This window comes from Macaca mulatta, chromosome 20 (assembly GCF_049350105.2).
Source record: "Macaca mulatta isolate MMU2019108-1 chromosome 20, T2T-MMU8v2.0, whole genome shotgun sequence".
In the NCBI taxonomy this organism is placed as follows: Eukaryota; Metazoa; Chordata; class Mammalia; order Primates; family Cercopithecidae; genus Macaca; species Macaca mulatta.
The window spans coordinates 73,788,715-73,804,290 of record NC_133425.1 but is presented as its reverse complement, the minus strand read 5'-3'; the positions used below and the strand labels follow the sequence as shown (position 1 = coordinate 73,804,290).

The 15,576-nt window shown below is 42.6% G+C and overlaps 1 protein-coding gene and 1 long non-coding RNA gene across 4 annotated transcripts in view; both read right to left on the bottom strand.

The window, feature by feature from the left end:
- The window catches only part of WWOX (WW domain containing oxidoreductase), a 1,123,672-nt gene that overhangs the window by 825,296 nt on the left and 282,800 nt on the right, over positions 1–15,576 (bottom strand). For all 3 annotated transcript variants that reach the window (XR_013412200.1, XM_001105944.5, XM_077986932.1), the window contains one exon: positions 1,416–1,504. Coding sequence is in view for 2 of the 3 variants with exons in the window: in XM_001105944.5 (XP_001105944.4) it covers positions 1,416–1,504 (89 nt within the window). In the remaining variant the exon portion in view is untranslated. The remainder of the gene's footprint in view (positions 1–1,415; positions 1,505–15,576) is intronic.
- LOC144338244 (uncharacterized) lies at positions 3,192–13,623 on the bottom strand. Its single transcript, XR_013412212.1, has 3 exons — positions 10,352–13,623; positions 6,404–6,477; positions 3,192–3,335 (listed from the first exon to the last, which is right to left on the bottom strand). It is a non-coding gene; the product is annotated as an uncharacterized LOC144338244 (long non-coding RNA).

The window sequence follows — 15,576 nt, the reverse complement described above, 5'->3', positions numbered from 1 at the left end:
CCCAGCTGAGAGCAAACTTTTTAAGTCTAACAAAGTAGAGTGGCTGGGCGTGGTGGCTCATGTCTGTAATCCCAGCACTTTGGGAGGTCGAGGCGGGTGGATCACCTGAGGTCCGGAGTTCAAGACCAGTCTGACCAATATAGTGAAACCCTATCTCTACTAAAAATACAAAAATTAGCAGGCCATGGTGGCAGGCACCTGTAGTCCCAGACACTCAGGAGGCTGGGACAGGAAAATCGCTTGAGCCCGGAGCGAGATGTTGCAGTGAGGCGAGATCGTGTCCAACCTGGGTGACAGAGCGATGCAAAGAGGATTGGATACTAGACAAAAGCGTGGGGTCAGCTCCCCACAGGGCCATTTGAATATCTGGTTTAAGATCCCTTCCCTCACATCCTTCATCTGCTTGGAACACTGTAGAACTAACGTTCCCAACAGAGCCTAGCAAAGCCAAAGGCAGCTTGTCATTTACGAGAGCTCTCCACGTTCAGTGGCTCTGGTGCCTCTTGTGTAATTATCTTATCCTTGGCACCACCTGTGCTATTATTCACTTAATCCTCATGTTTGAATCAAGTCACTGAAAAAAAACAAATGAAGTTCTTTATTAATGAAATTCAAACCTCTATGTTAAATGAGAAACCAGGATTGCCTGCCCTAAATACGAGTAAAAATAAACACTTGGAAACAAAGTATTGTAATTATTGTAGCTTGCCATGATCGCTTTCCTTAGCTCAGGGTTTCAGGGTTTGAGGCCTCCTGTCTGTCTCTCTGTCTCCCCACCCGCTTCCGCTTCTCTCCCTCTCTCCTACAACCTTCTCTGTTAGAAAGGGATGCTAGCATATGATAGCATCAAAATATGCTAGGCCCTAACTAAGGCTTTCTCCAATTGGAATTTTGAAAGACTGAAAATAAAGAAAAAAAAAAAAAAAGAATGTGAGTCCATGTTTTTTGGAATCACGTCCATGTACCACATCAAATCACCGAAGGTTTTAGAAACTGGAGGTCTTTTGGGTGCTTGGATTGTAAACATCCCAGCCATACTAGATAACTGAATTTACTTGGTCCTGAATAGAATTAAAATATACTCTTACTCGATTCTGAAATGCACTGCAAAAATCTTATAATCAGGATGCATCTTACAATTGCCAAGCTTTTATTAGCCACTTTTACTAGTGCTTTAATAGCGTCTTCTCCTTTTGTATCTGGGAAGCCGTTATTAGATTGATGACACATCTCATAATGAGGGTGACTGTGAGTCAAGAAAATATGGTTCACCTTAACAGGGCCAATATAAATGAGCCTCCGGTTTGGACGCCAAGACAACGCAACAGCTTTGCGTTCTCCCAATTGTGTTCATCTGATAAAGACATTACAATAGCAAGAAATTATGATCTATAACCCTCCACTGGAGCACTCACACATTCTTGGCCTTGAATGCTTCAGCAAAATGTTGCACGCTACGGAGCAGAGCGAGGTCCAGGGCCATTGCTTCTACCTTGGCTTTATGCTGGAATGAGAGAAAATAAAAAGAAATGATAAATAACAGCAAGTTTAGTTCATGGTATCAAGTTACAGTAAATGTGTTATGGAACATGTCGGAATTCCCCTGTTTAATATAAGACGCCCAGAGAGAATATAAATCATAGGAATGAATGGAAGAACAGGGCTTTTACTGCCAAGTTCGGGGAGGATGTGAGGCTGGGATTCTGCTAAACCTACAGGCTGTGGGGGCGGAGTGGGGGAGCATGGGTTGTGCTGTGTTTCAGCCGCACAACAGAGGTTGCAGAGGGGCTTTGGGCTAACATTATCTCCTCTCAATCTGCATGCTAAAAAGCTGTAAGGAGGGGAACACACGACAAGGCCTGGATCATGGAAAGATGCAGTGGACAATGTCTTAATTTCAAAAGCTGCCATCCAGGTTGTGAAATATCTCCACTAAACCTGCATCAAAAAAGCAAAGACAACTCCTTTATATAAAGTACAAAAGCAGAAAGACTCGTTTATACCAATAGACTGACGGACTGAGATCTCAAAGAGAGCCCTGACTTAGTAAACCCAGAAAACTCTATCAGTAGGTGGAGTACATGCTGGTGATACGAATACTAACGGTAATAATGGCTACTGTGTATTCAGGGCCTGCCGGGGGCTGGGCATTTACATACCATCTCACTTCAGGCTCCTAACAACTCAAAGACAATGTTCTCTCCATTTGACAAGGCAGCATCTTACAAGAGATCACAGAGACAAGAAGTTGAGTACAAGAACTGACCCCCAGTCAGTCTGATGCCAAAGCCCAAGTTCCCTCCTGGCAAGAAAGCAGGAGAACTGCAGAGGTCAGGATTTGAAGCAATGGAGTTCCGTTGGCCATGTTCTTCATGGCATCATTCTGCAAGGACAGATCTCCGGGTTGCCCCTCCCACTGGCCTTGTGTGTAGGGGCCACTCCAAACTTTTAAATCTGGGTGCGCTTCGGAGTGCGAGATTCAATACTATCACTTCTTAGACCTAGCTCCTTGAAAGGACAAAAAGCCACCTGCCTATTCAAGTAAGAAGAATCCTGTAAAACAAATTGTTGACTTGGGACTTCTAGTCTAGACTGTGATGTTTAACTAAGATTAAGGAGGATAACATGATACCTATAAGGCTATGAAGGGGGATGCAAATGGCACTGCTGAGAACATCCTCTACCCTAAAGTGTCCTGTTCAGGGATGGACAGGAGTTGGGATGAGATGTGCAGTGTATTTGCAGCCGGTTTATCTTGGCCGCCAAGTCCTGGGCTCTAACCCAAGTCCTAAGCTTTGAGCTGTGAACAGCAGGCAGCGACGGCTGGAAAACACACTCACTCTGGACCATTTCACAGTGCTGAGTCTCAGTTTCCTTATCTGTAAAAGATGACTATTACTATCTTTACAAACCTAGGAGCAGATCACACGTTCATAAGCACCTAACATCCTGTCCGGAAGAGAAGCTGTCTAATTAATTTAACTAGCAGAGACGACGTCTCTTGTGCCAAAGTCTTGCCCTGATGCCACTCGGCAAGAAATGGCAGTCTGCGTGCACTTTAGTCCAGCACAGTGGATAGACGGATGGCAGTGATGTCCAAAGATCCCCCCTGAAGGCCACATCAGACCAGATTACTGAGGTAGGGATCCTGAAGAATCCAAGTCATGCCTGCTAACAAAGCCCTGTTGTTGTTTTTCTTGTTTTTTTGTTTTGTTGTTGTTTTTTGTTTTTTTTTTTTTTTTTGAGATGGACTCTCACTCTGTTGCCCAGGCTGGAGTGTAGTGGTGTGATCTTGGCTCACTGCCACCTCCCCCTCCTGGGTTCAAGTGATTCTCCTGCCTCAGCCTCCCGAGTAGCTGGGACTACAGATGCACGCCACTACATGCAGCTAACTTTTATATTTTTAGTAGAGATGCAGTTTCACCATGTTGACCAGGATGGTCTCAATCTCTTAACCTCCTGATCCACCCACCCCGGCCTCCCAAAATGCTGGGATTACAGGAGTGAGCCACCACACCCGGCACAAAGCCCAGTTTTAAGTAAAGGTGGTAGAAAGTGATTAAATTATGTGTCCAAACCCCAACAGCACATCAGTGGCAGGAGCAAATTGGCCAACACAGATTTAAATTCCTGGTGTTGGGGAACAGTGGCAGACGCCCAAATGTGTAGATTTTGGAAAGAGGAGGGGAAACATGAACCTGATCTAGGAAAAGGGGAAAATGCCAACACAGGGGTTGCTGGTTTCGTAAGTTCAGGGAATAATAGAGCTGGAGGGTCTGCTGTAAGGTGAGGACACGTCCCTCCTTCTATAAAGAGGCAAACCGCCACCAAGAAGAGTGAAAGCCCTTGAGTGAAGTCACACCCTGTGGAAGGTGTGAGCCCCAAATAAGGAGCTGAACCCCACAAGCTATCTGAGTAACTCATATTTATCTGATGATTAAACATTTTTTCAAAGTGTAAAATGTGGCAATATCCCCCACCAAGATGAGGGGTATCATAAACACAACTAGCTGACATTCAGAGTCAGCAAACAAAGTAACCTTTCATCCTCATCCTCAGTCCTCTGGTCCCCGCCTCCTTTTACTTGGAGCATGACACTCACTGCCACGTGCAGAATCTTACAGAAATGTGAATGTATCACAAGAGGAAAGGCAGCCATTCATTATGTTGTGGAGGGGGTGGTAAAGAAATGGTTCTGCTCAGCCAAGCCCCCAGGGAAAACCCCAAGGGATCTGCAGGCTACAGATTATAAAAATGCATGTCTGTATTTCCCCCATAAAACAGGAAGAACATTCCCAGATGGTGACCCCACAGCAGTATTTCAACAAAAATGATAGCACAGCCAACTAGCCCATACAGTCTTCCCTGTAAGTAACTTACAACTGCTAAGTTTCCTTTTTGTTCTCCCGCTTCCCTTCAAAATAAAGCACAGAGCTGCCACTACCAATAAGAAGAAAATCATAACATATGCCTCTAAGGGAAAAGGGGGTCACAAGCCATCAAGTAGTTCAACAGACTAATCCACAAGCTGTGGGTTACTAGGCTCCTGGGGATAGTGACTCAAGTACACGCACTGTTATTCTGGTAATTCTCTTACCTTAGGTATCAGGTTTCCCATTTCTGCTACCAATCCTGAGAAATGGAGAGAAACTGGAGGCAATACAGTAAGTCCAGGGGATGGAAAATGCAGCTTTTAAATTAGGGTGTGTGTATGTGTTTATGGGTGTGTTGGGGGTTTGCACTTCCGATTGTCTAACAAACTAAGTAGCTTTATCGAAATATTTGTAGTGGGACATGCTCTAAATAAGAAGGTAGTGGCTGACAGATTACAAACGGAACCCATTTTTGAGGGGTGAACTGCTGTTAGACGAGGACAAGAGACTCGATCTGCCAAGGTGAGATTTCTTGCCAGGTCTGGCAGTGAATCTGCAACTGACAACAATTCACTTTCTTGGTTTAACTCATGATCTTTTTGTTGTTAACTTTTATTTGAAACTAATTATAAATTCACAAAACATGACCAAACTGGTAAAGAGAACACCCCTACACCCATCATCCAGCTTCCCCCATATATACATCTTACATACACACAATGCATTGGCAAAACCTGAAAATCAACATCAGCACAACGTAATTTACTAGACCACAGTCATTATTGGGATGTCACCTGATGTGGTTTGGCTCCATGTCCCTACCCAAATCTCATGTTAAATTGTAATCCCCAATATTGGAGGTGGGCCTGGTGGGAGGTGACTGGATCATGGGACTGGTTAAAAACAGTTTAGTGTCATCCCTCCCACCCCCTTCCCATGCTGTCTTGTCATCAAGTTTGCCTAAGATCCGCTTGTTTACAAGAGTGGATCACCTTCCCCTACTTCTTCTCCCACTCCCGCTAAGATTGCCTGCTTCCTCTTCGCCTTCTATCATGATTGGAAGTTTCCTGAGGCCTATCCAGAAGTAAAACATGAACACAGAACAATGAGCCAATTAAACCTGTTTTCTTTATAAATTACACAGTCTCAGGTATGTTTACGTAGTAGTGTGAGAACGAACAAATACAAGTTGAGATGCATTTGTTTGCTGTACTTTTGTGCATAATTCTAAGACATGTTATCACATGTATGGATTCATATAACCATCACCACATACAAGACACAGAACTGTTTCATCACCACCAAGCAAACCATGACTTTCATTAACAAGTGTTAGAATTAGCACTTGCCATCTAGAACATCAAAAGTTCAGGCCTTGTTCGGTCAGAGCCTGCCGTCTTCATCGGCAATATAAACCCTTTAGTACATCACAGTGGCCAGTAAGATACGGTCTGAATTCCTTAGCATGGCTCACAAGATCCTCTAAATCAATCAGGATGTGCTTCAGTAAGGAACAACCCCCAAATCTCCATTACTTACAACAACCCAGAATTATGACTTGCTCACACTTCACAATCATTGTAGGTCAGTGGGCCCAGCTCACCGTGGCCAGCCAGGGCCCAGGTAGACGGAGCCTCTGTTGTCTGTAACATTGACAGCCTCCATGGCATGTGGAAGGCAATGTGGTGAGCTGCACGTGGCATCTCAAAGACTTCCACTTAATAGTGACGGATGCTGCTTCTGCTCCCATTTCCTTGACAAAGTCACATGGCTGGGCCTAGCTTCTAGAAGGTACATGCTATGTGTCCAGAAAGAGGAGAAATAAAAATACACAGTGAGGAAGAGCAACAACTAACTCAGTCCATGACTTGGTCCCTGTCTACCTCTCTGGGCTTGTTTCAGGCCAACTCCTACTTCAAAAAGTCACAAAGACACATGAATATAGGCCATATAAAAAAGCATCTAAAACATAACTGGCTGCGCATAGCGGTATGCACCTGCTACTCAGGAGGCTGGGGCAAGAGGATCACTTGAAGTTGTGAGGTCGAGGCTGCTGTGAGACATGATCACGCCACTGCACTCCAGCCTGGGCAACAGAGCAAGACTGTCAGAGTGAAAAAGGAAAAGAAAGAAAATACCACCACCATAAAATAAACTGATAGCTTTCCATATATCCCTCCTTCCTTCCAACCTATATGTCTATCCATCTATCTTCCCACCTACCTATCCATTCATCCATCCCTCTAATCATCCATCCTCCCACGTTTGTTTAACCAGAAGACATTCATTCTGAGATCACTGAATCTTGAAATGCTGTAAAATGGCTCTCAAAATTTTCCTTCCCCAAATCCTCATTCTTCCTTCTGATCACACCAGTACAAGTTTATCTCAGGCAAAACAGAAATGTTAATGTATTTTAAATTATGTATACAGACTCTACAACCCATCATTTTAAAACAGAGCCGCACAGGTGCCATCCCACATGTGAAGCATCAGGCAACTTCGAGGTATCCCAGAAGCCCACCTGCTCCCAACACCCAGGGCTCAGCCAGAAAGACATAATCAGATAACCCAGGTACATGTCTCCCATTTCTCTCGGATACAGGGACGCTCATCAGTAGCACAGTTCACTGACACCTTAATACAGCAAGTCTTCTTCATATAGCAAGTCTTCTTCATCTATTCTTTATTAACTTCTAAAATCTGTCTTAGTGACTCACGAGTCTGTAAGTGTGGAATCAAAGGGGTTTTCTGTTGTTATGCAACAGTGATCTCTAGTATCATTTTATGACTATAAATTAGCCATGTGTCACTCTGATGTGATACTGCCTGAAACCAAAGCAACCATATGGGGAGTGTGTGGTATTTAAACAGAGAAATGGGGAGATATTGTTATTGGCAGCAAAGACACCAGAGCCAGGCTGCCCTGGAACCACAGCCCAGCATGGCCAAGGCACTGGCAACGTGACTTCAGGGAAGCTACTGGAAGGTTCTGGGCTTCAGTTGCCTTAGTTATGAATGAGCATAATAGTATTGCCTTGTATGGTTACAGTGAAGATTAGATAGAGTGAATATAAGGTATGAGCCACACAATGGGCTCTCAATATATGCTATTATCGTTATTTTGAAGGCCATGGCTAAAATGTGATGCCCATTGTGTTCCAGTAATAATGCATAGTAGTAACTGTGGGTCTCCCTTGTTTTCTTTTTTCAGGGGGTGGTTTGGGGCTGGGCAAGTTACTGCTTCTTGTGTATTTAGTTTGCTCCTCTGTGAAGTGGGAGTAAGAACAGCACCTGCCTTAGGTTGGGAAGTGAGGCAATGTAACTAAAGCACTTGGAGCAGAACATGATATCTGATCAGGAGTTCATAACTCTAGATCCTTATATTGTGATTGCATACTGTTTTATCATTGTGATCATCACAACGCATAAGATGTGGTGGTGACTATCCATAAAGAGCGCAATGCTTCACTCCTCACGCATAGGGCTGAATGGGTCATCATGGGCCGATGATAAAAGTGACCTCAAAACAATGACCACTTCAGTCCTTGCCCCACAGCAGTTCTATATCCCTATAGCAACTTTGCAGGGTGCAGTCATTATCATCCACCTATTTCACAGATGGAGAAGCTGAGATTCAAAAGCCTCATGCACAGCTGCATCAAGATAGTAACTGCAAAGCCATGATTCACCCCAACGCAATATTTCAATAACTATTCCATATTCCATTATGTCTACACAATGTACCTGTCCTCTCATCCCCCAACCCTCCTTACCCCTTGGAAGCCCTCATGGCAGCTGCGACAAAAACCAGGGAAAACCATCAGATCTGTAACTGCCTCATGCTGTCCTGATCTCGGTAACCTGGTAGGCCAGGTATGCTTCTCTCATTTCCCTTGGATACAGGGGCACTCATTAGTAGCACAGTCAGTGGACACCAAGTCCCAAATAAGGGAGACAACCTTCACAGGACTAAATTCATTTATCCATTAACACTGCCTATAAAGGGAAACGTGTTTTCCACAGATTCAATCTCCATTTTCTTTTTTCCTCTCCATCATTCCAACACTTCAAAGGCAATGTCTCATACCTACATTATGCTTACCAACAATGGGAGGAGAAAAAACATCTCAAGGCAATAGGCCTTTAGAACACAGGATAGGAACAACTCCAATGATCATACCTAGTTTTCAAGACCACAAATTATTACTTTACAGTCATCGTCAATTGTAAATTGCCTAGGAATCAGCTGGGAGGGTATCAATGAGTTCGCGCTCCTATCCCATTTCTCGCCATAGTGAACCGAAGTAGTTGGTCTGCGGCCCAAGCTATTGGGTCTTAGGGAGCATGCTTCAAAATACTCCCATCTCGTGCATGTGGGCCTTGCATTCTCCACTTACCTCCAATGAAAGAATCCCTGGCACACACGTTTGGCACATCTAGCAACACAAAGCAGCAGTTCTTTGTTATGCTGTGTTGAAAGCATCATCACTATGTGGGTCAAATAAAGGAACACATCTGCACAGTGGCTGGAGAAGGAAGATACCCAGGTACACTAGATGGCTGTGCTGAGCCTGGCCTCCATTATACCTGGAGGAAATTCTCTTTTAGCTGGGGGACTCGTCATATGCAACTGCAGAGGCAAGGGTTGCTGTTTACAGGGAATTAGCTATTTTTGTGATCTCACTTCAAGGTATCCATCGATGCTGATTGGATGGCTATGTATCTACCCCTCCCTTACAAATATGGAAAAACTTATTTCCAGAATCTCATTTAAAAAGCTCTCATTTGCATGTATTTATTGATCATAAAAGCAACAAAAATAAGCGCCTATGACATGCTTGTTTTCATTTTATAGTAATAGCAAGTATCTTTTGAAGCATCTATAATTTTCCCTATTTTACAGATGACAAAACAGAGGCTGAGTGACGTTAAAGTGGAAAAACTAGTAAGACACAGATATGCGTTTCCAACTCAGACGTGGCTGTTTCCAATGCTTGTGTCGTCACAAGATTGCCACACTGAGCTGTTCCCCCATCGTCATATTCTTCAACACATAACACCGGGAAGCTCTGAAGAAATTAACATCATCTATATATTCTTATTTGTGTCTGTTTTATATCATATTTATTTTACCCACTTAGAATTTACAAGAGAAGTGTTACTGCCGAACGAGAAAATGTAAGCACGGCAATAATCTACACTCAGAGCTTATTGCTAATGGCATCCTGCAAATTCTAATCCAATGGGCCTTAATTGCATTATGCTGATGTCTCTCATCCTTCCGCTTTACATACTCTCGGTCCTGATTTTATGTTCTAAAACCTTAAATAGGAGCTGTCACATTTACAGCAGCAAGAGACACTGGCGTTGAGCATAGTATTGACATGACATTATTCACTGAACTACAGGAGAGATCTAACTCAACTGGTTTAATAATTCATCAATATCGTATGTGGGACTTCATAACACTAATTCCTCTAGTATTATTTAAGCGATGGTAATGGTTGCGATGGGTGACATCTTCACTGGAAAATGTATGGGGACACAGCTGACTAGTGATTCTTGTATGTCTTAGTCAAACCTGAATCAAGATCGTGTGCCAGTCTGATGTGGAGTTTGACCCATCTTTGCCAAGTCTAAAGATGAAAAGTGTGCCCTCACAAATGTTCTTCCTGATAGAATTCGCAGGAAAGGGGAGTTTGAGAGTCTCTTCCCTGGCTTGACACATTTTATCACTTTGCTTTTAATAAACAAACACTCTTGGAGAGGATTCCACATTTTAAAATATGGAACCACACCGAAAATGATCGCTGGCAAAACCCTGGATTTCCTTGTCTCTCACGCCTTTTTTGGGGCGGGGAGGGGAATGGGGGAAGTCTTGAAGAACAGAGGCTGAGTTTGCTATTCCTAACCTTCAAATCAACCAACCAGCATCAACCTTCACTCCAGGGCCCTCCACCAGATCCCCTTCCTACCTCCCCCTGCCAAAATACACTAACATCCCTAAGAAGAAAATGATGACAACTCTTCCTTCATTATATACAGGCCAAAATTTTTGCCTTGTGTTGCTGGAACTCAATTTATAAAATAACCATGTCAATATCTATAGGTAATTGTGAGTCTATTCAAGGAGAAATTGCACCAGATAACAGCTTATTTAATTTGGTATAAGAGTTACGTGCCATGGAAAGCAAAACTATTAAAAATGCTTAGACAGTAATTGGCAATACTTTGCAATCCAGATAAAAAATGCTTATCTTGCCAGAAACTAACAAGAGAGTGAAAATATTCCAAAACCGTCCCATTTCCCTCTATGCAATATATTCACTTTGCAGCTTAAAAACAGTTTAAGGAAGGACAGTGAATGACACAGGAGGTTGGCAGTCAACATGATTGTGCATTTATGCCTTGCTATTGAAGAAAGAGCCTTTTTTCACAGTGAATTTTTCATTCTAATGTAAGTGATGATTTACGTTAACTATAGGTAAAGCGTGGTTACATTTTCCTGAAGGATTGCAGGCAAGTAAAGAGGAGTACAATAAGTTGAAGCATAAAAGCTTTCTCTGTCATAATATTTATTATAATGGCATATAAAATAGCTGAAATAAATAATAGATGACTAAAGGTAAATTCATATGATAAAGAATCCTTCAGCAGACACCATTACTTTTGACTGCTCTAGCTTTATACACAGTTGAAGACTCTTAATAAACATGCCCTATATCTTGTGGAAGTACTGCAAACATCAAAGACGTGCTTAAAAGGCAACGTACTGGACATGAGCTAATTTACTGTATAATTACCTTCTCAACAGCAACAGTCTGTATATTCTGAATATTTAATAGCCGTGTTCTTAATGAAACTTGTTAAGCCTCGGAACTTCCCACTTCGGGGAAGTCAGTGATAAAAGAAAAATCAGTGCCCCACACCTCCTCGATTCAGAAAGATGTGTAGCTCCGAACACAGAGATCCGGGACCTGGTGATTGCCGCAAGTCGCAAGTCAATAGTGGGTAAATTGAATAAAAAGACAAAAACAAGATTTGTCTGTTCTGGTCGAAAGGATTTTACATTCCACACGGCAGACTTGTGAAGTCTGAACGATTCTCAAATGGAGGGAGATGGTATCGGTTCCAGCTGTTGGGAGGGCGAGAACTATATCCTGATAGCCGAGTCTGAGCAGAGCGTGAGCAGAGTCTGCTCTGGTTCTCAGCCAGGGGCCATTCTAACCGCTAGCAGACATCTGCTAATTTCCGGAGACATTTCTGCTTGTTGCAACTTGGTGGAAAGTGAACTGGCATCTAGAGGGCAGAGGCCAGGAATGCTACTCAGTATATTACGATGCACAGGACAGCCGGCCTAACAAAGGATTCTCTGGCCTCAGTAGTCCCGAAGTTGCCTGCGTGTGGTTGGTCACAAGCACTTTGGTTAACCCAAGTAGTCATCAGCTATTTACATTTACTGTTAGTTGCAAAAATAAAACTGGTTCATTATATTACAAATAATACAGAAGTGGATAACGTATAAAGTAAAAACGTTCCCCAAGTCCTACTGCGCCAAGGTAAGGACAGGGACAGCCTGGTTCAGATCCTTCCAGAGTATATTTTCTACCCATGTAAAAACATCATGCAACTTTTCCTAAAAACATAGTGTTGTAGCTCATGTGGTTGCTTCACAATCTAGTTTTCCTCAATAATACATAATTGAATCTATCTAAACAGAGCTCTACACCCATACTTGGTCACCAGTATGTGTGGCCCACTAAAGAATATTCAATCATTCATTAAAAACCATCCCCACATACTTCACTAGCTTTGTGAACTTTTTACTTACATTCTCTACACCTGAGCTTCCTTATCAGTAAAAACAGAAATTAAAGAACTTGCTCCTTGAAGTTACTGTGAGAATTGCTGGATAATATCTATGAGAAGCGGCCGGGTGTGGTGGCTCATGCCTGTAATCCCAGCACTTTGGGATGCAGAGGCAAGTGGATCACTTGAGGTCAGGAGTTCAAGACCATAGCCTGGTCATCATGGTGAAACTTCATCTCTACAAAAATACAAAAATTAGCCAGGTATGGTGACACGTGCTGGTAGTCCCAGCTAATCAAAAGGCTGAGGCAGAAGAATCGCTTGAACCCATGAGGCGGCGCTTGCAGTGAGCGAAGATCGCGCCACTGCACTGCAGCCTGGGCATCAGAGCAAGACTCCGCCTCAAAAAAAAAAAAAAATCCTATAAATGTTACTCATTGTTTCTGTTGTAATATTATTTTATGTTGTTGCCAGTTTTTTTTTTTATTTTTTATTGCTACTGAAAGCAATGCTGCAATACAAATACTTAGCAAAATATAATATTTTTCTTTAAGATGAATTCCTGGAAGTAGACTCACTAGGTCAAGAGATACCCACATTTTAAATTTTGATCGATTTTTACTGAGGGTCCTCCAAAAAGGTTATACCAATTTCCATTCCCAAGAACTCTACAGGAGACTATGAAAGAAAAGCAAAACAACCAATAATTCACACTGACATTTATCGTAAATTAAAATGTACAGCTTCATATCTGCATCTCTAATACCTGATGCATACGCAATAGTACTGAGCACGTTTTCAGGACAAGCTTTAATTTAGAAAATGAATGAATGACTGTTTAACATACCATCAAATATGGGGGAAAGCCGTAAGTAGAAATACAAGTAGGCTACTCATATTGGCAGCAACAATTTTCCGTAAGCCATTTGGAAACCCAGGCATTTCTCCTGGTGCTTCAGGCTGTCTGGCTGAATGCCGGCCTCTTGGAAGTTGGCCACACTGTGTGTGACGGATATGTGCTTGGTATGCAGAATATGCAGTAAACATGTAACAGTATCATCATGCTGGAGAAATGACCATGACAGTTTTCACTTTACAGATGAATCTAAAGAGAGAAATCATTCAGAGGATCTCCAGGAACAAAGCAGGATGTTTAACAGATAAACTGGAAAATATTTTTAAATGTGCTTCGGAAAAAAATAAGGTTTCCTGCTTAAAATGGTATCTGCCTCGCAGTAGTTTATGGGTTCCCACCATAATACCCATAAAGACAGAAAAAGTAGCCAGGGGCGATGGCTCGCGCCTGTAATCCCAGCACTTTGGGAGGCCAAGGCAGGCAGATCACCTGAGGTCAAGAGTTCGAGACCAGGCTGGCCAACCTGGTGAAAACCCGTTTCTACTGAAAATGCAAAAAAAAAAAAAAAAAGAAAAAAAAAAGGCTGGGCACAGTGGCTCATGCCTGTAATCCCAGCACTTTGGGAGGCCAAGGCAGGCGGATCACGAGGTCAGGAGATCGAGACCATCCTGGCTAACATGGTGAAACCCTGTCTCTACTAAAAATACAAAACAAATTAGCCAGGCCTGGTGGTGGGCGCCTGTAGTCTCAGCTACTCGGGAGTCTGAGGCAGGAGAATGGCGTGAACCCAGGAGGCGGAACTTGCCGTGAGCTGAGATTGCGCCACTGCACTTAGCCTGGGTGACAGAACAAGACTCTGCTTTTAAAAAAGAAAGAAAGAAAAAGTTGAGGACTCAAAACACCATAAACACAAACAGAGTCATCACTATCGCTAAATTTTGTGCATCATTTGGAGTAGCTACAGGACCAAATAAATTATGCTGAAAATGAATTGAAGAAGCAACTAAAACAACAGTAACAACAAGCGAAATTTTTTTTATGGGGGAAAGGATTTCACTGAGCCATTAAATCATGCATTGTCTGGCTTTGCTGATCAGAATGATAGACATTAAATAACTTGATACCTAAGAAAAAATTTAGACATGTATATAAGACTTTCAAGAGTAACAGGGAGAGAGGAAAAGAGAGAAAGACAGAAAGGAAGAAACGGAGGAAAGAATCATTAGCTTCCAAATGAGCAACAGGGAGAAAAAATGATATATGGAGTAACTCAGACAAAAAGAAATTTAATCGATTCAAAAATATGCCTGGTGGCCAGGCACAACGGCTCACACCTACAATCCCCACAATGTAGGAGGCCAAGGCAGGCGGATCGCTTGAGGTCAGCAGTTCGAGACCAGCCTGGCCAACATGGTGAAACTCCATCTCCACTAAAAGTACAAAAATTGGCCGGGCCTGGTGGCACACGCTTTTAATGCCAGCTACTTGGGAGGCTGAGGTGGGAGGAACACTTGAACTCAGCAGGCAGAGTTTGCAGTGAGCCGAGATCACGCCACTGTACTCCAGCCTGGATGACAGTGAGACTCCGTCTCAAAAAAAATACACATGTATGCCCAGAAAAATTTAAAAATAAGAAAAACTTATTAGTGAAGAAAACACAATGAAATATAGCAATTATTTCAAATTTATCAGTAATGGTAAGAAACATGAACTTAAATTCACACATTAAAAGGCAGAAACCAACAGACTAGAAATTAAAAAATAGTTCTATGCTGTATAAAAAAAATACACTGCAGATAGAGAGAACTAGCTATCCCTCAGAATAGTTCTCCTCTTTCCACAGTACGGGAGAAGAGGCTGACTAGACAGAAAGCCACGTTTCCTGACCTACACTGCATTGAGATGAGATATTTGTTTCCACTAATGGTCACTGAGCAGAAGACAATGTAACTCCTGGGCTATTTCTCATATGAATTGGGTTCTCCATACTTCAACCTTCCATGAGATAAATGTTCAGCTATAGTAAGTTCCTAGAGGACAATACAGCCACTCAATGAAATGAGCTTGGATATCTTCCTCACCAAACAGACAAAGCCAACTGTCAATCAGAGACACCCATGTGGATCTGTGTCTTTACACTGAAAGACATTTGGTAAAACTGCTCTGCCATAATGCAAAAGGTACATCTAGTACCTACTGTACTGCTTCTGAAGCTCCAGGGAAGAGCTAGAATGTCAGTGTGTGCTGGCTGCTCTGTGCTGCTTTTACCAAGATATTACAAGAAAGAGATGTGCTCCTGAAAAAAGCATTGTCCAGTTTGAAAGCAGAAATGAAAGGTAGGACATTATAGAGTTGAAAAAGTCAATTGATTCTGGAGTCCAAAAAGCATAAAATAAGCCTGCAAAAGTCTTTGAGAGACAATAGCCCATTACAAATTCAAATAATTCAGCCCAGTAGCATATATCAGATTAATGATGCTACTTTTCAAACCAAGCTCATTATTCCAGATAGCCTCATGGTAGCTGCTACTGACTT